Below are 15,829 nucleotides of genomic sequence, written 5' to 3'. Positions count from 1 at the left end.
AAAGGGACCCCTGACCATTAGGTCCAGTCATGGCTGACTCGGGTTGCAGCGCTCATCTCACTTTATTGGCCGAGGGAGCCGGCGTACAGCTTCCAGGTCAAGTGGCCAGCATGACTAAGCCACTTCTGGCGAACCAGAGCAGCACACAGAAATGCCATTTACCTTCCCGCTGGAGCGGTACCTATTTATCTACTTGCACTGTGTGCTTTCGAACTGCTAGGTGGGCAGGAGCTGGGACCGAGCAACGGGAGCTCACCCCGTCACGGAGATTCGAACCACCGACCTTCTGATCAGCAAGCCCTAGACTCAGTGGTTTAGAGCCACCCGCATCCCTGTAAATAGTTTGCACTAATAATAAAGCCTGGAAATGACAGGTCGGAGTCTTGCCGGTTTGCTCTCGATCAACCACACCAGCACCTGACAATCAGTTTCCAAGGGAAGGGCTAAGAATGGCTCCAGCTACCCTGCTACACCCTTGCTACCATCCCTGAAAGAGGCTACTACGGACGGTGGGTGTGGAATTCACTGCTGATTGTCATGACTATAAAATGCAGCCCATAAGCAGATAGCAATCCTAATTTTGTTTGCTTACGGCATTTCTATCCCACCTTTCCTCCACAGAACTCAAGGTGACGTACATGGATTTTCTTCAGGGATTCCTTTCAGCCAGATCTCACTGGAATTCAGTTCCAGCACCTCTCAGGTGGGCACCATTGCTGTTATAAGAGAACATGGTGAGTTCTGGCACCTCTTATTCTAGAAAAAAAATAGCACTGGCTCTCCTCCTCTTCTTTACAGTGGTACCTCGGGTTACATACGCTTCAGATTACAGACTCCGCTAACCCAGAAATAGTGCTTCAGGTTAAGAACTTTGCTTCAGGATGAGAACAGAAATCGTGCTCTGGCTGCACAGCGGCAGCAGGAGGCCCCATTAGCTAAAGCGGTGCTTCAGGTTAAGAACAGTTTCAGGTTAAGTTTGGACCTCCGGAACGAATTAAGTACTTAACCTGAGGTACCACTGTACTGTTAGCCTCACAACCTCATTGTGAGATGGGCCAGTCAGTCTCACCTAAGAGCCAAGTGCTGGAATTGTCTGTAGTGGCTCCCCGTCTGTGGAATGCTCTCCCCGGGGAGGTTTGGCTGCTGCCTCCATTATACATTTTTAGGCGCCAGGCAATAACGTTCTCTTCAACCAGGCCTTGGGCTGACTTAACATCCGATGACCTTTTAAATGTGTTGCCAGGGGGCAACAGTTTGTTGCTGTTCTTGATTTTATTATCTATTTTGTGGGTTTTATATTGCCATTTTATGTTGTGAACTGCCCTGAGCTCTACGGACGGAGGGTGGTGTGAAAAAAATAATCTGAACCCTGGTTCCCTCGATCCCAGTCCCACAAAGAACAGACAATCTGCCTTGTTTAAAAGAGTAATTCCCATGGACACAATGGCTTCTACCACAGCGCTAGGATATTGCACCTACTGTTTAGCTATTGCTAAAGGGGACAGAGGTGTCTATAGTGCATGTTGTTGTTTTTTGCAAGAGAAGGGTAATTTTTTTTCGGGGGGACCCAACAAACCTCTTCCTCCTATCCAAACAAGGAAGCCTCTGCTGATTCAAAGAGCCTTCCATCAGTGGAGAAACACAACTAGATACAGTGGTACTTCAGGTTACAGATGCTTCAGGTTACATACACTTCAGGTTACAGATTCCGCTAACCCAAAAATAGTATCTCGGGTTAAGAACTTTGCTTCAGGATGAGAACAGAAAACGTGCTCCAGCAGCGCGGCGGCAGCAGGAGGCCCCATTAGCTAAAGTGGTACCTCAGGTTAAGAGCAGTTTCAGGTTAAGAATGGACCTCTGGGACGAATTAAGTTCTTAACCAGAGGTAGCACTGTATAACCCGTCATGTGGAGTGTCAAACATTGTGCCTGTGTAACATAAAAAATGATATTTGTTCAAAAACACGCTGCCTATTTTTGGGTTAGCCAGCATTTAGGGAAGCAGCTGTAAACGTACAACTGCTGATTGCCACGGAGTCATCAGAGTTCTCCGTTAACTACGCAACTCCTTAACTTGAGAAATGCACTTAAAATAAAAGCAAGGTTCTGCATTACTGATTTAAGTCAACTGGACTGTTCAATGGTGACAATACTCAGCATCAATTTCACACTGTGATCAAGGAGTTGTGGTGACTGAGTTTATCATAGCAACAGGGAAGTCCCCTATTATCAGACCATAAGACGCACCTAATTTTTGGAGGAGGAAAACAAGAAAAAATTATTCTGAATCCCAGAAGCCAGAATAGCAAGAGGGATCGCTGTGCAGTGAAAGCAGCAATCCCTCTTGCTGTTCTGGCTTCTGGGATAGCTGTGCAGCCTGCATTCACTCCATAAGACGCACACACATTTCCCCTTACTTTTTAGGAGGGAAAAAGTGTGTCTTATAGACCGAAAAATATGGTATGTTATCTCTTGGCCAGGGAACACGGTCCATTACTCTAATACAACCCAAGATTATATCTTTAAGGGATAGCAAAATAACTGATTTTCAAGCATCATTTCAGACTGGTTCAAAAACTTTATGTAAGAAAGATTGAAGATTCAGTAGTTATTCCAACATTCAAAAGCTAACCAATAAGTTATTGTGCAGACAGTTTGGTTTACAAGCATTCCATTGCTGTAAAGTTGACCAAAACCCCCCAGCTTATCTTATTATTAACCAAGTACCTAAAAACATACAGTTCTGTAAAGAACCAGAGCCTAAATAAGCTCTTATTAAAAACACTGCATAAAATCAAGTATTTTAATAAAAACATTTTGAGGTAAGATTAGGTTTCTTGATTCATCTGTCTTATTTAATCTAAAACGCCTTCTTCTTACAGGATACCTGGGTTTTTGACTGTTAGGCATTTTCCAGTCAGACTGGCTCAAAATTCCAATAGTTTATAAGAAAAAGCATATTCACACTTTGAGACCACTTTATCCAAGGACTAATTAAACATGGAATTCTATCCCAACTTGTACAAACATGAGAATCAGTTCCGAAGTAGATCTTGCAATAATCTTATCACCAAATGAACAGCTTGTGTGAAGGCAGTTAGTCTTCAGATCCACTGGATTCTACATTGTCTCTTTAAAAGCATAAGCATTAGCAATATTAGCATCCCACAATATGCAGCTCCCCTAGGAAACCAAAGACCCAAGAACAACAGTTACTGCAGCGAACAAAGGTTCCAATATAACTACTTGAGTCTTTCCCTAACTTTTCCTACGTTTGTTCTTCTCCTGGGTGTTCATCGTTGTTAATTATTTTGGCAAAGTCCACTTCATAAGGTACAATAAAATGTGAAGATATCCTATGTGAATCCTTCCTATCACAATGAAAAACTGAGAAGCTACAATGTATGGGTTCTGAATGCTGAAGTAGCCAAACTGCAATTTTGCTACGTATATTATTATTAAGAATGTTGAAACGCTCGCTGTATGTGTAGAACACCATTTTAAAAGCTCTACATTCTTCAAAAAAAAATTTAAAATTAAAATCCAGTTTTAAAATGTGTTTAACATATGTATATAGAGAGACAAACACCTTATCTAAATATATAAAGAACAGCATCCAACTAAAATGTACAATGTTTTCTCTCCCCATCCCAGCAAAAGGCACTGCATGGTTTAAATTGTGCAAACGTTTTGAAAGGTGTGGTGCAAGCAAAATCTGTGTTTGCTTGCTAAACCTCTGTATTCCTTATCTTTTATAATATACTGCAAAGTATTGCTTTTAATTGCAATTGTGTCTGGCTTTTGCGAAGAAGAGAATGCTGTCAGTCCACAGAATTGCAGATCTCTTTTATTTTCTGGTTGAAGTCTTCAGGTTGATCAGCATACACATAATGACCAGCACCAAGGATAGCCTATGGAAGAGGAGAAGGGGAGGGGGAATCAATTTAAGGTACTTGCAAGAAAAAGAGCTTTTCATAGCTAATGAAGTGATTAAATTTAAGGTGATGTCAACTAAGTCATACACTCGTACCTTGGATCCCGAACGCCCCGGAACTCAGATGTTTCGGCTCCCAAAGGCCACAAACCCAGAAGTGAGTGTTCTGGTTTGCGAACATTCTTTGGAACCCAAACATCCAATGGGGCTTCTGCGGCTTCCGATTGGCTGCAGGAACTTTCTGCAGCCAATCGGAAGCTGCACTTTGGATTCCAAACGTTTTGGAAGTCGAACGGACTTTCGGAACGGATTCCGTTTGACTTCTGAGGTACGACTGTACTCAGAACAGATCCACTGAAGTAAATTGATTTAAGCTACTTACGTCTATTAGTGACTTTACTCTTAGAACGGCTTCGTTGGCGATCGCCTACGAAAATATATCCTCTCCCCAAATCCACACTTTTGCAACAGCATGGGCAAAAACTCAGGTCAAGGGTTTCTGCCTTTGCTTGCAGCCCCACTGTAAAACATTCACGCTCGCTTTGACACAGGTGGCTCTGTAGAGCCATAATTTTTTAAGGTTCCAAGGTAAGCAAGCCACTATCATGCCCCTTTTCCAGTTTGGGATACCAGCACACTGCTGAAAATTTGCACCAGCGTAATGATAAAGAACCAAGTCACTGCGCACACACATAATTTTAATTTCAACTTGAGTTCTGTCTCTAGCTGATAAAGTCGGCAAAACCAAACAGGATGTAGGAGGAATTTGTGACAGGAATACTAAAACGCAAAATGCTTAATTCCTTCCTTCCACCCAGATTTTCTCTTTTCTCTCTGACTCGCCTTTTTCTTTAGATTGTGGTGCTGCAGGCAAAGGCTCTATTCTCTCTATTTATATGCAAAACTCAGTACACAGGAGACACTTTTAAATAAACAAACTTCATTTAAATAAATTTTAGAAACAAGATGATGGTATTCTTGTTTATGATCTCCCTGCCCCTACCCCCCACAATCACAAGTGCTTAAACTAGTTTGCCCCAAACAGCAACTGAAGCTGTAAGAGTAATTTGACGAAGGCAAAAATCACTCTAAAAAAGGAAATGCAAAAGTCGTGTTACTCTTCAGGGGTGTTTCTTACACGTACTATGCAAAAAATAGATTGGGGGCGGGGATAAATTAGTATTAGATTTATTGGGTTTTTCCTATGGCAATCATGCTGAAGATGGATAGAATAATATTCTTGAGGCAGCATTCACATTTTTGATGTTTGCCGCTGGCTGTGGCAAAGTGTATCTGTGTAAGTGTAGTAGCCTAACTTGCAGAAATGGCTCTTCCCAAACCTGAAAAATTTGCAAGTGTTAAAGGGAACAGGTCAAGGGCAGAAATCCTCTTCACCCTTATCTGTTCAGCAAGGGGAATTTAGCCAGCATTACTGTAACCACAGATTCTCTGCAGCAGGGAAAACGAAGTTCTGAATCAAAAGGACACATATTACATTTTGCATTTATGCATGAAAGGTAGGGAAGTCTTACAGTAGTGCTGGCAAAGCGTTGTAAAGGGAAATTTCACTTTTCATTTTGGGTTTTAATTTTACGCTGCGATCTTACAATCCTAAAGCTGTCACTGAAAGACCAGAGGAGCAGGCAAATTCCTAATAGCAAACACGGCGTCTACAATGTCCCACTTACTATCGTTTTCACATATGAATTTGGTCGCAGAGACTGGATGGTGGTCCCCGAATTGCCATCTATGCACGATCGTGCTCCATAAATCACAGTGATAGGAATGTCTTGGTGCATGTGGCCAATCCGCTGCAGCATCGGTCTTTTCGCCCATCCATAGGGAACCGTCATGTTTTTGAAAGCCGTTTCACCGCTTAAAAGATATCAATGAAAAACGAAACTGAATTTTCGGGCACAGAGTACCTGACCTATATCAATCTGCTACTCCCTAACACCGCAGTTCTTGTTTTTTTTAAAAAAAGCCTTCTCTGAGTTTTGTCATACGTGAAGTATATTTGAAGTGAGAATACACATCAAGGTTTGAAGCTTCCCATTAGCACAAACATCCATACAAAAACACATTTCCGGAAGTTACAAACAAAGCAGTAGCTGGTAAAGTAAAGATAAAGGTACCCCTGCCCGTACGGGCCAGTCTTGCCAGACTCTAGGGTTGTGCGCTCATCTCACTCTATAGGCCGGGAGCCAGCGCTGTCCGCAGACACTTCCGGGTCACGTGGCCAGCGTGACAAGCTGCATCTGGCGAGCCAGCGCAGCACACAGAACGCCGTTTACCTTCCCGCTAGTAAGCGGTCCCTATTTATCTACTTGCACTTAAGGGTGCTTTCGAACTGCTAGGTTGGCAGGCGCTGGGACCGAACGACGGGAGCGCACCCCACCGCGGGGATTCGAACCGCCGACCTTTCGATCGGCAAGTCCTAGGCGCTGAGGTTTTACCCACAGCGCCACCCGCGTCCCTTAAAGCAGCAGCTGATTAACGCTTTAATAAGCACAGCAAAAATGCAGGAGCCTTGCAAGTATATTGCACAACAAAAAGAAAGACATATTGATGCTTAGCTGGTAGTATCCCCATCTTTTTCTCTCTCTCTCCATGGATAAGTTACAGGTAGGTAGCCATGTTGGTCTGCCATACAGTGGTACCTCGGGTTAAGTACTTACCGTATTTTTCGCCCTATTGGACGCACCGGCCCATAGGACGCACCTAGTTTTCAGGGGGGGAAATCAAGGAAAAAAATATGATTTCCCCCCCGCAGCTCTGGGAGCAGCGGACAGGCTGCACGCAGCCTGTGCGCTACTCCAAGACCTTCTCCCTGCTTTTGCGGGAGGTGGCGGAATTCCCCCACCTCCCCCAAAAGCCCACAGGAGCCCTGCGCGATTCCTACCGGCTTTTTGACCAGGAGGGAAAAGGGACTGAAACGGCCAGTCAGTCCCTGCTCCCTCCTGGGGAAAAGCTCCCAAGAGGGGCGCGCTCTTCAAAGGGTGCGCGGCTCCTGCGGGCTTTTCTACGAGGTGCGGGAATTCCCCCACCTCCTAGAAAAGCCAGCAGAAGCCACGGAGCCCCTTTAAAGAGCGCGCGGCTTTTGCCTGCTTTTGCGGGAGGTGGGGGAATTCCCCCGTCTCCTGCAAAAGCCCACAGGAGGGAGAAGGGACGGACTTGGCCAGTCAGTCCCTTCTCCCTCCTTGGGGAAAAGCTCCCAAGAGGGGCGCGCTCTTTAAAGGCTGCGCGGCTCCTGCGGGCTTTTCTACGAGGTGCGGGAATTCCCCCACCTCCTAGAAAAGCCAGCAGAAGCCGCAGAGCCCCTTTAAAGAGCGTGCAGCTTTTGCCTGCTTTTGTGGGAGGTGGGGGAATTCCCCCATCTCCCGCAAAAGCCCACAGGAGGGTTGGAGAGTAGGGGGAAGGCGTCGTGCGCCTTCCCGCTGCCCCCCATCCTCTGGGGCTGACGATGGGGGAAGCGCTCCTTTCCCCACCGCCAGCCTCAAAGCCGGGTTGGAGAGTAGCAGGAAGGCGTCGCGCGCCTTCCCGCTGCCCCCCATCCTCTGGGGCTAGCCATGGGGGAAGCGCTCCTTTCCCCACCGCCAGCCTCCAAGCCGGGTTGGAGAGTAGCGGGAAGGCGTCGCGCGCCTTCCCGCTGCCCCCCATCCTCTGGGGCTAGCCATGGGGGAAGCGCTCCTTTCCCCACCGCCAGCCTCCTAGCCTTGTTGGAGGGTAGCGGGAAGGCGTTGCGCGCCTTCCCGCTGCCCCCCATCCTCTGGGGCTGGCGATGGAGGAGGCGCTGCTTTCCCCCACCGCCAGCCTCAAAGAGCAGACTCTCCTGGCTTCAGCGGAAGCAACGCAAAGCCTCCAGAGCACAGGCTTTGGAGGCTTCGCGTTGCTATCGCTGAAGCCAAGGAGCCTGCATTCGCCCCGTAAGACGCACACACATTTCCCCTTCATTTTTGGAGGGGAAAAAGTGCGTCTTATAGGGCGAAAAATACGGTAATTCGTTCCGGAGGCCTGTTCTTAACCTGAAACTGTTTTTAACCTGAAGCACCACTTTACCTAATGGGGCCTCCCGCTCCCGCCGCATGATTTCTGTTCTCATCCTGAAGCAAAGTTTTTAACCCAAGGTACTATTTCTGGGTTAGCGGAGTGTGTAACCTGAAGCATATGTAACCTGAAGCGTACGTAACCCGAGGTGCCACTGTAGTCAAAATGTGTATCTGAAGAAGTGTGCATGCACACGAAAGCTCATACCAATAACAAATTTAGTTGGTCTCTAAGGTGCTACTGGAAGGAATCTTTTTATTTCCATGGATAAGAAGCAGCTTCCTTGGGATGGGGTGCTAAAATCGTAAAACCATGGAAAGTGTACAGCAAATGTTCAATCAAAATGGCGCCAGAGGGCTGGCAAAGCAACCTCAAGACCTCTCATCCCAAAAGTTGCTGAGCTGAACAGCCCCCAGATGATTAAAGTGCATTTTGTAACCCATCAGCTGGATTAACTAATGGCAAAAAAGCAATTTATTCTACAGTTTACTAAATATCACATCAGAACGCCCCATTTATTATATTAAGCCATGTAGAAGAAAAAGTTGTACTTTGGTCCCACTTAACTTTCCCTGCCATCTTTAAACAGGAAATTCTAACCTTTCCAGGAAGTAGACTTTGCCTGCCTGCTAGGGCAAGAGATTTTTGCACGTGTAGGGCAGCCCATAAGAATGCCTCTTATGCATCCTGGCTGGGCAAGGATATCACGGTCAAGGTTATTCTAGCTGGCAACCTACGCTACGTCACTTGCGCTGCCCCATGTGCTGCTACTGCTGTGAGCATCTAGACTTGCTAATGTATGCTTACCTTGGTGATTGCACATTGCAGTGGTAGATATATTCAGTGACCGTGTCATCATCAAACATGGACGAGTACTTTCTCTTGAAGTCGGGCCTAATGCGCTGTACAAGGCTCAATCCTGTCGTGAATCAAGGCGAAAAAGAATTAGAACCTGGCAGGTGGGTGCAGGGTGGTGCTTTAAAAATGATCAGCAACGGTGCTTCGCAGCTGTGGATCGTCAAGAATGAAGATCTCCATCTCTCTCTCTATCCGGAGTGATCTGTCCCCCCCCCCCAGCAGCAGCTAGAAGACAAATGGTGGGCTGCCGGCCTCCAGTATGTGCCCCCGTCCCCGATTACCCGCAGCCTTCAACAGCGAGAATGCAGCTTGCAACAGTTTTGTCATCTTAGTAAAGGGACCCCTGACCATTAGGTCCAGTCGTGACTGACTCTGGGGTTGCGGCGCTCATCTCGCTTTACTGGCTGAGGGAGCCGGCGTACAGCTTCCGGGTCATGTGGCCAGCATGACTAAGCCGCTTCTGGCAAACCAGAGCAGCACACGTAAACACCGTTTACCTTCCCGCCGGAGCGGTACCTATTTATCTACTTGCACTTTGACGTGCTTTCGAACTGCTAGGTTGGCAGGAGCAGGGACCAAGCAACGGGAGCTCACCCCGCCACGGGGATTCAAACCGCTGACCTTCTGATCAGCAAGTCCTAGGCTTTGTGGTTTAATCCACAGCACCACCCGCGTCCCAGTTTTGTCATCTTAAGGAGAATTAAACATGGCTGATCCTGATCCCCATCTCTGCTTTACTCCAGTGAGAGAGGCACAGGCCAGAGCAATTAGGCAGAATGGTAGTATCTGCACACACTGAGCATCACTGCAGATGGCAGTCTCCTCCTCATATAATGGAATAAATACATCGTTACAGCATGTGAGGAAGCTGCAAAGCAGAAGCGGTTAGGGAAGGAGTGCTTATGCTCAGCTTAGGCCAATGCACCAGCTGCTGCTGTTCTTGGGAGTGGGACTGCCAGGCTTCAGCTGTCCATTCTCTGACCTGCCATCTGGACTGCTGCAATGCACTGTTAATGTGGGGCTGCCCTTGGAGACTGCCCAAAAGCTGCAGCTAGTGCAGAATGTGACTGCTTGGATGGTGAGTGGGGCAGCCCATTGGGATCATGTGTCCTAAAAACACTGCACTGCCTACCACACTAGACTGCTGGTGTGTGGCAGATGGGGACTGAAAGCTGCCCTAAAGTCTAAGCTATTACATTTTCAGAACTGATGGCAGATGGTAATCCCTTTGTTAGGCAATGGCATCAGCACAAACCGCTAGCAAGCACTCACCAAAGGGTCCTGCTATTCTGAGACCAGCCAGTGGATTAAATGGGCTCAAAACTGCTCCAAGTGCTTTGATCCAGATTGGAATGGGCCTCTCGTGTTCGGCACTGGAAGGCCTCTCTGGGAAACCCCACGGCTCCACTAATATGAGATGTTTTGCTCTGCAGGTATAAGAATTAGGACATTTTGTCAATATGAACACATATATTATAGTGCACGTGGTATTTTAGAGCCAGCATCACCAAGTGTATTTTTACCCCACCTTAGCTTTCGGATGAAATAATTTTAGGTTGCTCCTGCTCTTAACACAGAACAAAGCTCTGCCACCTGCTACTGCCTCAACTCCTTTTAAGTATTACCCTCCCCTCCCTATAGAATAATTGCCCCAATTTCAAGAAACAAAAGGAGATTATGGGCGGTCAAAATTTAAAGGACATTTACTGCGCAGCCGCTAGTAGTATTATGCAACCCAGAGTATTTCCTACAGTCTGTGCAAATCTGTGCTGTAACCTGTGATTACGGATAGCTAGCTATGATTCTATGTGACACATAATCATATACGTGCAAGGGATTTTCTTGGAAGTACATGTGTGTAAGATGGCAGCCTTGCTGAACTACTAAAATGTCACATCAGAATATTCTTGAGATACTCTAGCCAATCACTATATGTCATTAGAAGATTTCAATACAGCTAAGGACTAAACAGATCTCCAAACAGATCTCTTACCACTTGCATACTCTAGAATAACATTTGTAACTGTCCAGCCATATATGATCTGGAATTGGCTAAAGGTGATAAAACTGCATGAAGAACTAAGATATGTATTCACTAAGGGACAAGCAAGGCTCATTTTTTCTTCAGAGTGAAAAGGGGTGCATCTCCGACTAGCTGTTTTTATCACATGATACAAAACTGATATTTGTGCAAGGAAAGTCACCATCTTCATAGTGATGTGTTAGTCTTTTATGTTCCATTAGTGCTCTCTTCCTCTGCCAAACTTGTACAGAAAAGCAACAAGCATTTGTATGATCGTCCACTAAAGCATTCTTGCCTGCCTGCCTTTCCAGCTTTTTCTTTTTAAAAAAAATATAAAGATGAGCAACAACAATCATCTAGACAGCTTAGTAATTCTGCATTAAATTTGTAAAGGCTAGGATTGGGCTGCAAATTGGTTTGCAAATAGAAATACACTATTTTTTTAAAAAAAATGTGGATCACCTGTAACTATTCTTGGCATGTTTGATTCCAGCACTATACCATTATTGGTAAGAAACTCTTTTTCCTGAATACTATTACAGCCACCTGGTATGAAAGGTACTTATAGCTGATAAGCTTGAACATCACATTTTCATCACAGATGCACAACTATCAAATCATACTTCATGCATCTGTATTTCATTTCTTAAAAGCCTGCCAGAAATATATCCCAACTAGTTTCCAGATAGTTTCATTGGGAATTGCCTGTTTAAGATTTGCATTCTGTAGCATTTAAGGAAAAGGTCAGCCTTCTTTCTTTACATAGAAAACTTCTCTTAAACATACTTGTTCTGCAGCATAAGGAATGGTATTTACTTCCTTTAAATGTAAAGCTCAACTCATTTTGCAAATATTTGTCCTTTATACTCCAATCCTTTGGGTTCGTCAGCATTCCAGTTCTTGAGAGATAGTGGTATCTGCCCAGTTCAACACATCAATTTCCTTAGAATATATGGCATTCCAGAGATAACCAAAGCAAATCATCACGTTCTATTTTAATTTCCAAAAACTGCCTACTTATTCAGCTCCAATAAGTTACACATTATAATGTAGTGGCTTAATCCAGCAATTGCTTCTGTAGCTCTGTAAAAGAGCACATGCTTTGCAAACAAAAATCCCAAGTTCAATGCCGATTATCTCCAGGTCGGGCTGGGAAAGACTCCATTTAGAAACCCTGGAGAAACTGTTACCAGTCAGTGCAGGCAATACTGAACTATATGGGCCTATGACGAGAACCAACTGACCATTTGCCACAGCCACTGGCTAGAAATGAAAGCGGATGCCTCCAAGGAAAACGAGATATGACCTACGTAAAAGCATGAGCAGACATTCATGTTACCACCAGATATGTTATGTGGATTTTACAGCACCCCAAAAATTTCTACTGAGAGTCCCAGGGGTGTCAACTTGAATAAAATAATGGAAGGAGGCCCAGGTAAGCCCTGCATAACTGACCACAAAACACGGAACATGCACACCATCTGAATGGCAATGCCCATCAACTTGGGGGGGGGGCTGGCCCCCTCAAATATTTTATTTGGGGGACTAAAGGGACTTGAGCCCCTCGGAACTGGCTCCTATCACTGAAACCATCCTGCTAGGAAACACATGCAAATAAATAAGCAACAATACTATGAAAGTCATTCAAGAATAGGCATTTACAAAGAAAGATGGAATTGTTTTGCTAACTCGCATGTGACCAGTTCTAAGTACAGTGGTGCCTTGCAAGACGAAATTAATTCGTTCCGCGAGTCTCTTTGTCTAGCGGTTTTTTCGTCTTGCGAAGCAACCCTATTAGCGGCTTAGCGGATTAGCACTATTAGCGGTTTAGCGGCTATTAAAGGCTTAAGGGATTAGTAGATTAGCTGCTAAAAGGCTATTAGCGGTTTAGCGGCTTAAAAAAAAGGGGATGGGGAGCGGGAAAAAATCTCAAGACTCGCAAGACATTTTCGTCTTGCAAAGCAAGCCCATAGGGAAATTCGTCCTGCGAAGCGCATCGAAAAACGGAAAACCCTTTCGTCTAGCGGGTTTTCCGTCTTGCGAGGCATTCGTCTTGCGGGGTACCACTGTACTTGGTTTCAGTTCTGTTCAGACACTGCAGCTTTAGGTTAACCCATAGCTTCTTGCCTTTGCCATCACAACCCATCTCCCCACTCCACCCCCAGTTCCTTTAGTGCTAACCTGTGGCCATCCAGAGGCTGTTGAGACTCTTGATTCCCATCACCCCTGACCATTGGTCATGCTGGCTGGGGCTGATGGGAGCTCAAGTCCAGCAACATCTGAAGGACTACCAGCTAGCCAGCCCTGCTATTATTATTATTATTATCATCATCATCATTATTATTATTATCTGGATACCACCCTTCGTCTGACGATCACAGGGTGGTTTGCAACATAAAAACACAAAATGAGAACACAAAATACCAAACCAAGCCAAACCAAAAACCCTCCTTTAGGTTCTGTTCTGTAGTTGTGCTCAAGCCCAGCTCATAATCCAAGCAGCTAACACAGAAATGAGTATGCTACAGTTACTATTGTCCTGCACTTGTTATTCTGATATGTAACTAAAACATCCTTTTCTCCGAAAAGTATTTTAAAAAAAAAAAAATCTGGCCAGTGTGGTTGCATGCTGGTAACGTGACATGTGGCTGTGTAAAAACAGTGGGTAGTCTGGCTACACCACAACTTACAAGTACTCTGCGGCTACACCCTGGACACAAAATCTAAGGTACGCTGAGAAATTTGAGAGTAGAAAACACCCTACATTGCATGCAAGTGCAATCAGAGGAAAACATATGATGCAAGTTAAATACAATTTGCATTTTAAGTTTAAAGTTATGAAACTAGTTTTTCAACAATGCTCTATCTCAACCTCATTAGAGAATGTTTTCTAACCAGACTGCCTCATACAGGTTTGACAATGTTATGCTGTCAAACCTATAACTGAATTTCAAATGAAATGCCGGAAGAACTTCCGCTCGTCTATTATTTTCAGATACCTTGATGGGTACTTCAGTGAGTAAGCAGCTGCCAGGAATCCTCCCAGGTTGTGCCCCAGTAAAATCATTCTGTCCAATCCCATTTTCCGCCTCCATTCTTCAATAGATTCTACAAACTGGTTTTCTGCTACTTCTGCGTCTGTGTCAAACAGCGGTCTACTGCTGCGTCCAAATCCCAAGAGATCAAATGCATACACAGTCCTGTTTTCACAAAGGTCTTCAAAGTTCAGTGCCCAAAGTCCAACACCTCCTCCGAACCCATGGAGGAGGACAAGGGGAGTTTTCTGAGAGAGGCTGTGGGAGAACGTTAGCGTCCATATTTTGTTTCCATTGGATATGAAGACATACTGTTTACTGTATGTACTTGTGATACCTGAAGAAAGAGAAGTGCAAATCTTATTAAACAACGATACCTAAACAGCCCTATAAAAATAAGGGCGTTTATTACAGCATGTCCACAGGCAGATACTCCCACTTTCATCATAGCATTTATAACAAAATCAGAATGGCAGGGATTAGTGCCAGCCATAAAGGTGGCAGTTACGTTATGAGGCTCACATTTCTCCCCCTTTCGAGGACTGTGTAGTCTTTGCACAACTTACAAGACCTCATAAAGGCAAGAATCTGTATAAGCCAAACATCCATCCCTTATGCTCTACATTCTCAAATGCTAAAGAACTAAACACAGATAGATCTGGAAGGATATCAGGGTTACAGAGTCATTTTTTAAAATTGCTGATAAACAAAGGTGTGGTACCTCAAGAGCCTCCTTTCGATATGAATGTACCTGAACCCTGAGATCATCTTCTGAGGCCCTTCTTCGTGTGCCTCATTGAGAGGTCTAGTTGCAACACAAGAACAGGCCTTCTCTGCAGTGGCTCCCCTTCTGTGGAATGCTCTCCCCAGGGAAGTTCGCCTGGCTCCTTCATTATACAACTTTAGGCGCCAGGCAAAAACGTTCCTTTATAACCAGGCCTTTGGTTGATCGGATTGATATCCTATACCCTTTTAAAATGTGTTTTTTTGGGGGTGGGGGCTTTTGGGTTGCTGTTTTTATTTTTATTATGTATTTTGTGATTTTATATCTTGTTTTTATTCTGTGAACAGCCCTGAGACCCCCAGGTATAGGGTGGTATATAAATTCAACAAATAATAATAATATCATATTGGATTTGTATAGTACTATACTTGCTTATAGGGACGCGGGTAACGATGTGGTTTAAACCACAAAGCCTAGGGCTTGCTGATCAGAAGGTCAGCGGTTTGAATCCCTACGACGGGGTGAGCTCCCATTGCTCGGTCCCTGCTCCTGCCAACCTAGCAGTTCGAAAGCACGTCAAGCTTTGAACAAGGCCTGATGAAAACCCCACATTCTTTCCACGGTGCTCACGGGTAGTACAGTAATTCCTGAGGTTTCTTACCACAAAGTGCTTACATTTCAATATTTTCTCTTCAGCATCCTTAAGATGTACCAGTGATGTAGGACACCAAGCAGGCAGCCAACTGGACAGCCATCCTGACCTAAAGTAATGAGAGTGAAACAACTGTATTAAACACTTATATGCTACTAACTGTAAGTAGGCTGTGTGCAAGGGATTAAGAGTTCTTGGCTAATCACTGAAGGAGAGAATTGGAAACTCATTTGGGCTTGCATTTGGTGGCCATCGCCAATACACTCAGCAATACCTAAAATATCGTACACACAGTGTTAGAAACTCAGATATGTTAGCTAGGCGCCAAATGGCTCCTTAAACCAAGATTACAGTCGCCAAAACAGGATGCCATTTTGGGGCAAGACAGCCCTAAAGTCTTATTTTTCAAATGATGGACTGACTGTGATTGATGCTAAGTTAAACATCTGGCTAGTTCAGTTGACAACATTCAGCTAGGTTAAGAACTTTGAGAACTTAAAGAAGAAAAGTCACTTGATCCAGGGACAGCCCTCCCCCCCCCCCCATATATTGGCCTA

At 44.9% G+C, this 15,829-nt stretch overlaps 2 protein-coding genes across 2 annotated transcripts in view; one reads left to right on the top strand and one right to left on the bottom strand.

Annotated features, from left to right (window-relative positions):
- LOC310660470 (uncharacterized protein) overlaps positions 1-2,254 on the top strand; it is a 129,345-nt gene extending 127,091 nt beyond the window's left edge. The window contains exon 5 of the mRNA XM_083405271.1: positions 622-2,254. The gene's annotated coding sequence lies outside the window, so the exon portion shown is untranslated. The remainder of the gene's footprint in view (positions 1-621) is intronic.
- Positions 2,255-2,557: 303 nt separating this feature from the next.
- Positions 2,558-15,829, bottom strand: part of ABHD5 (abhydrolase domain containing 5, lysophosphatidic acid acyltransferase) — a 29,929-nt gene continuing 16,657 nt past the window's right edge. The window contains exons 2-7 of the mRNA XM_083405102.1: positions 15,296-15,381; positions 13,861-14,233; positions 10,111-10,265; positions 8,788-8,899; positions 5,622-5,808; positions 2,558-3,910 (exon numbers count right to left, since the gene is read on the bottom strand). Of these exons, the coding sequence (XP_083261228.1) occupies positions 3,821-3,910; positions 5,622-5,808; positions 8,788-8,899; positions 10,111-10,265; positions 13,861-14,233; positions 15,296-15,381 (1,003 nt within the window). The 3' untranslated portion in view covers positions 2,558-3,820. The remainder of the gene's footprint in view (positions 3,911-5,621; positions 5,809-8,787; positions 8,900-10,110; positions 10,266-13,860; positions 14,234-15,295; positions 15,382-15,829) is intronic.

The sequence above is a fragment of the Podarcis tiliguerta genome (assembly GCF_965153285.1).
Source record: "Podarcis tiliguerta genome assembly, chromosome: 12".
NCBI classification, from domain to species: Eukaryota; Metazoa; Chordata; class Lepidosauria; order Squamata; family Lacertidae; genus Podarcis; species Podarcis tiliguerta.
This window is presented reverse-complemented; position numbering and strand designations above follow the sequence as displayed.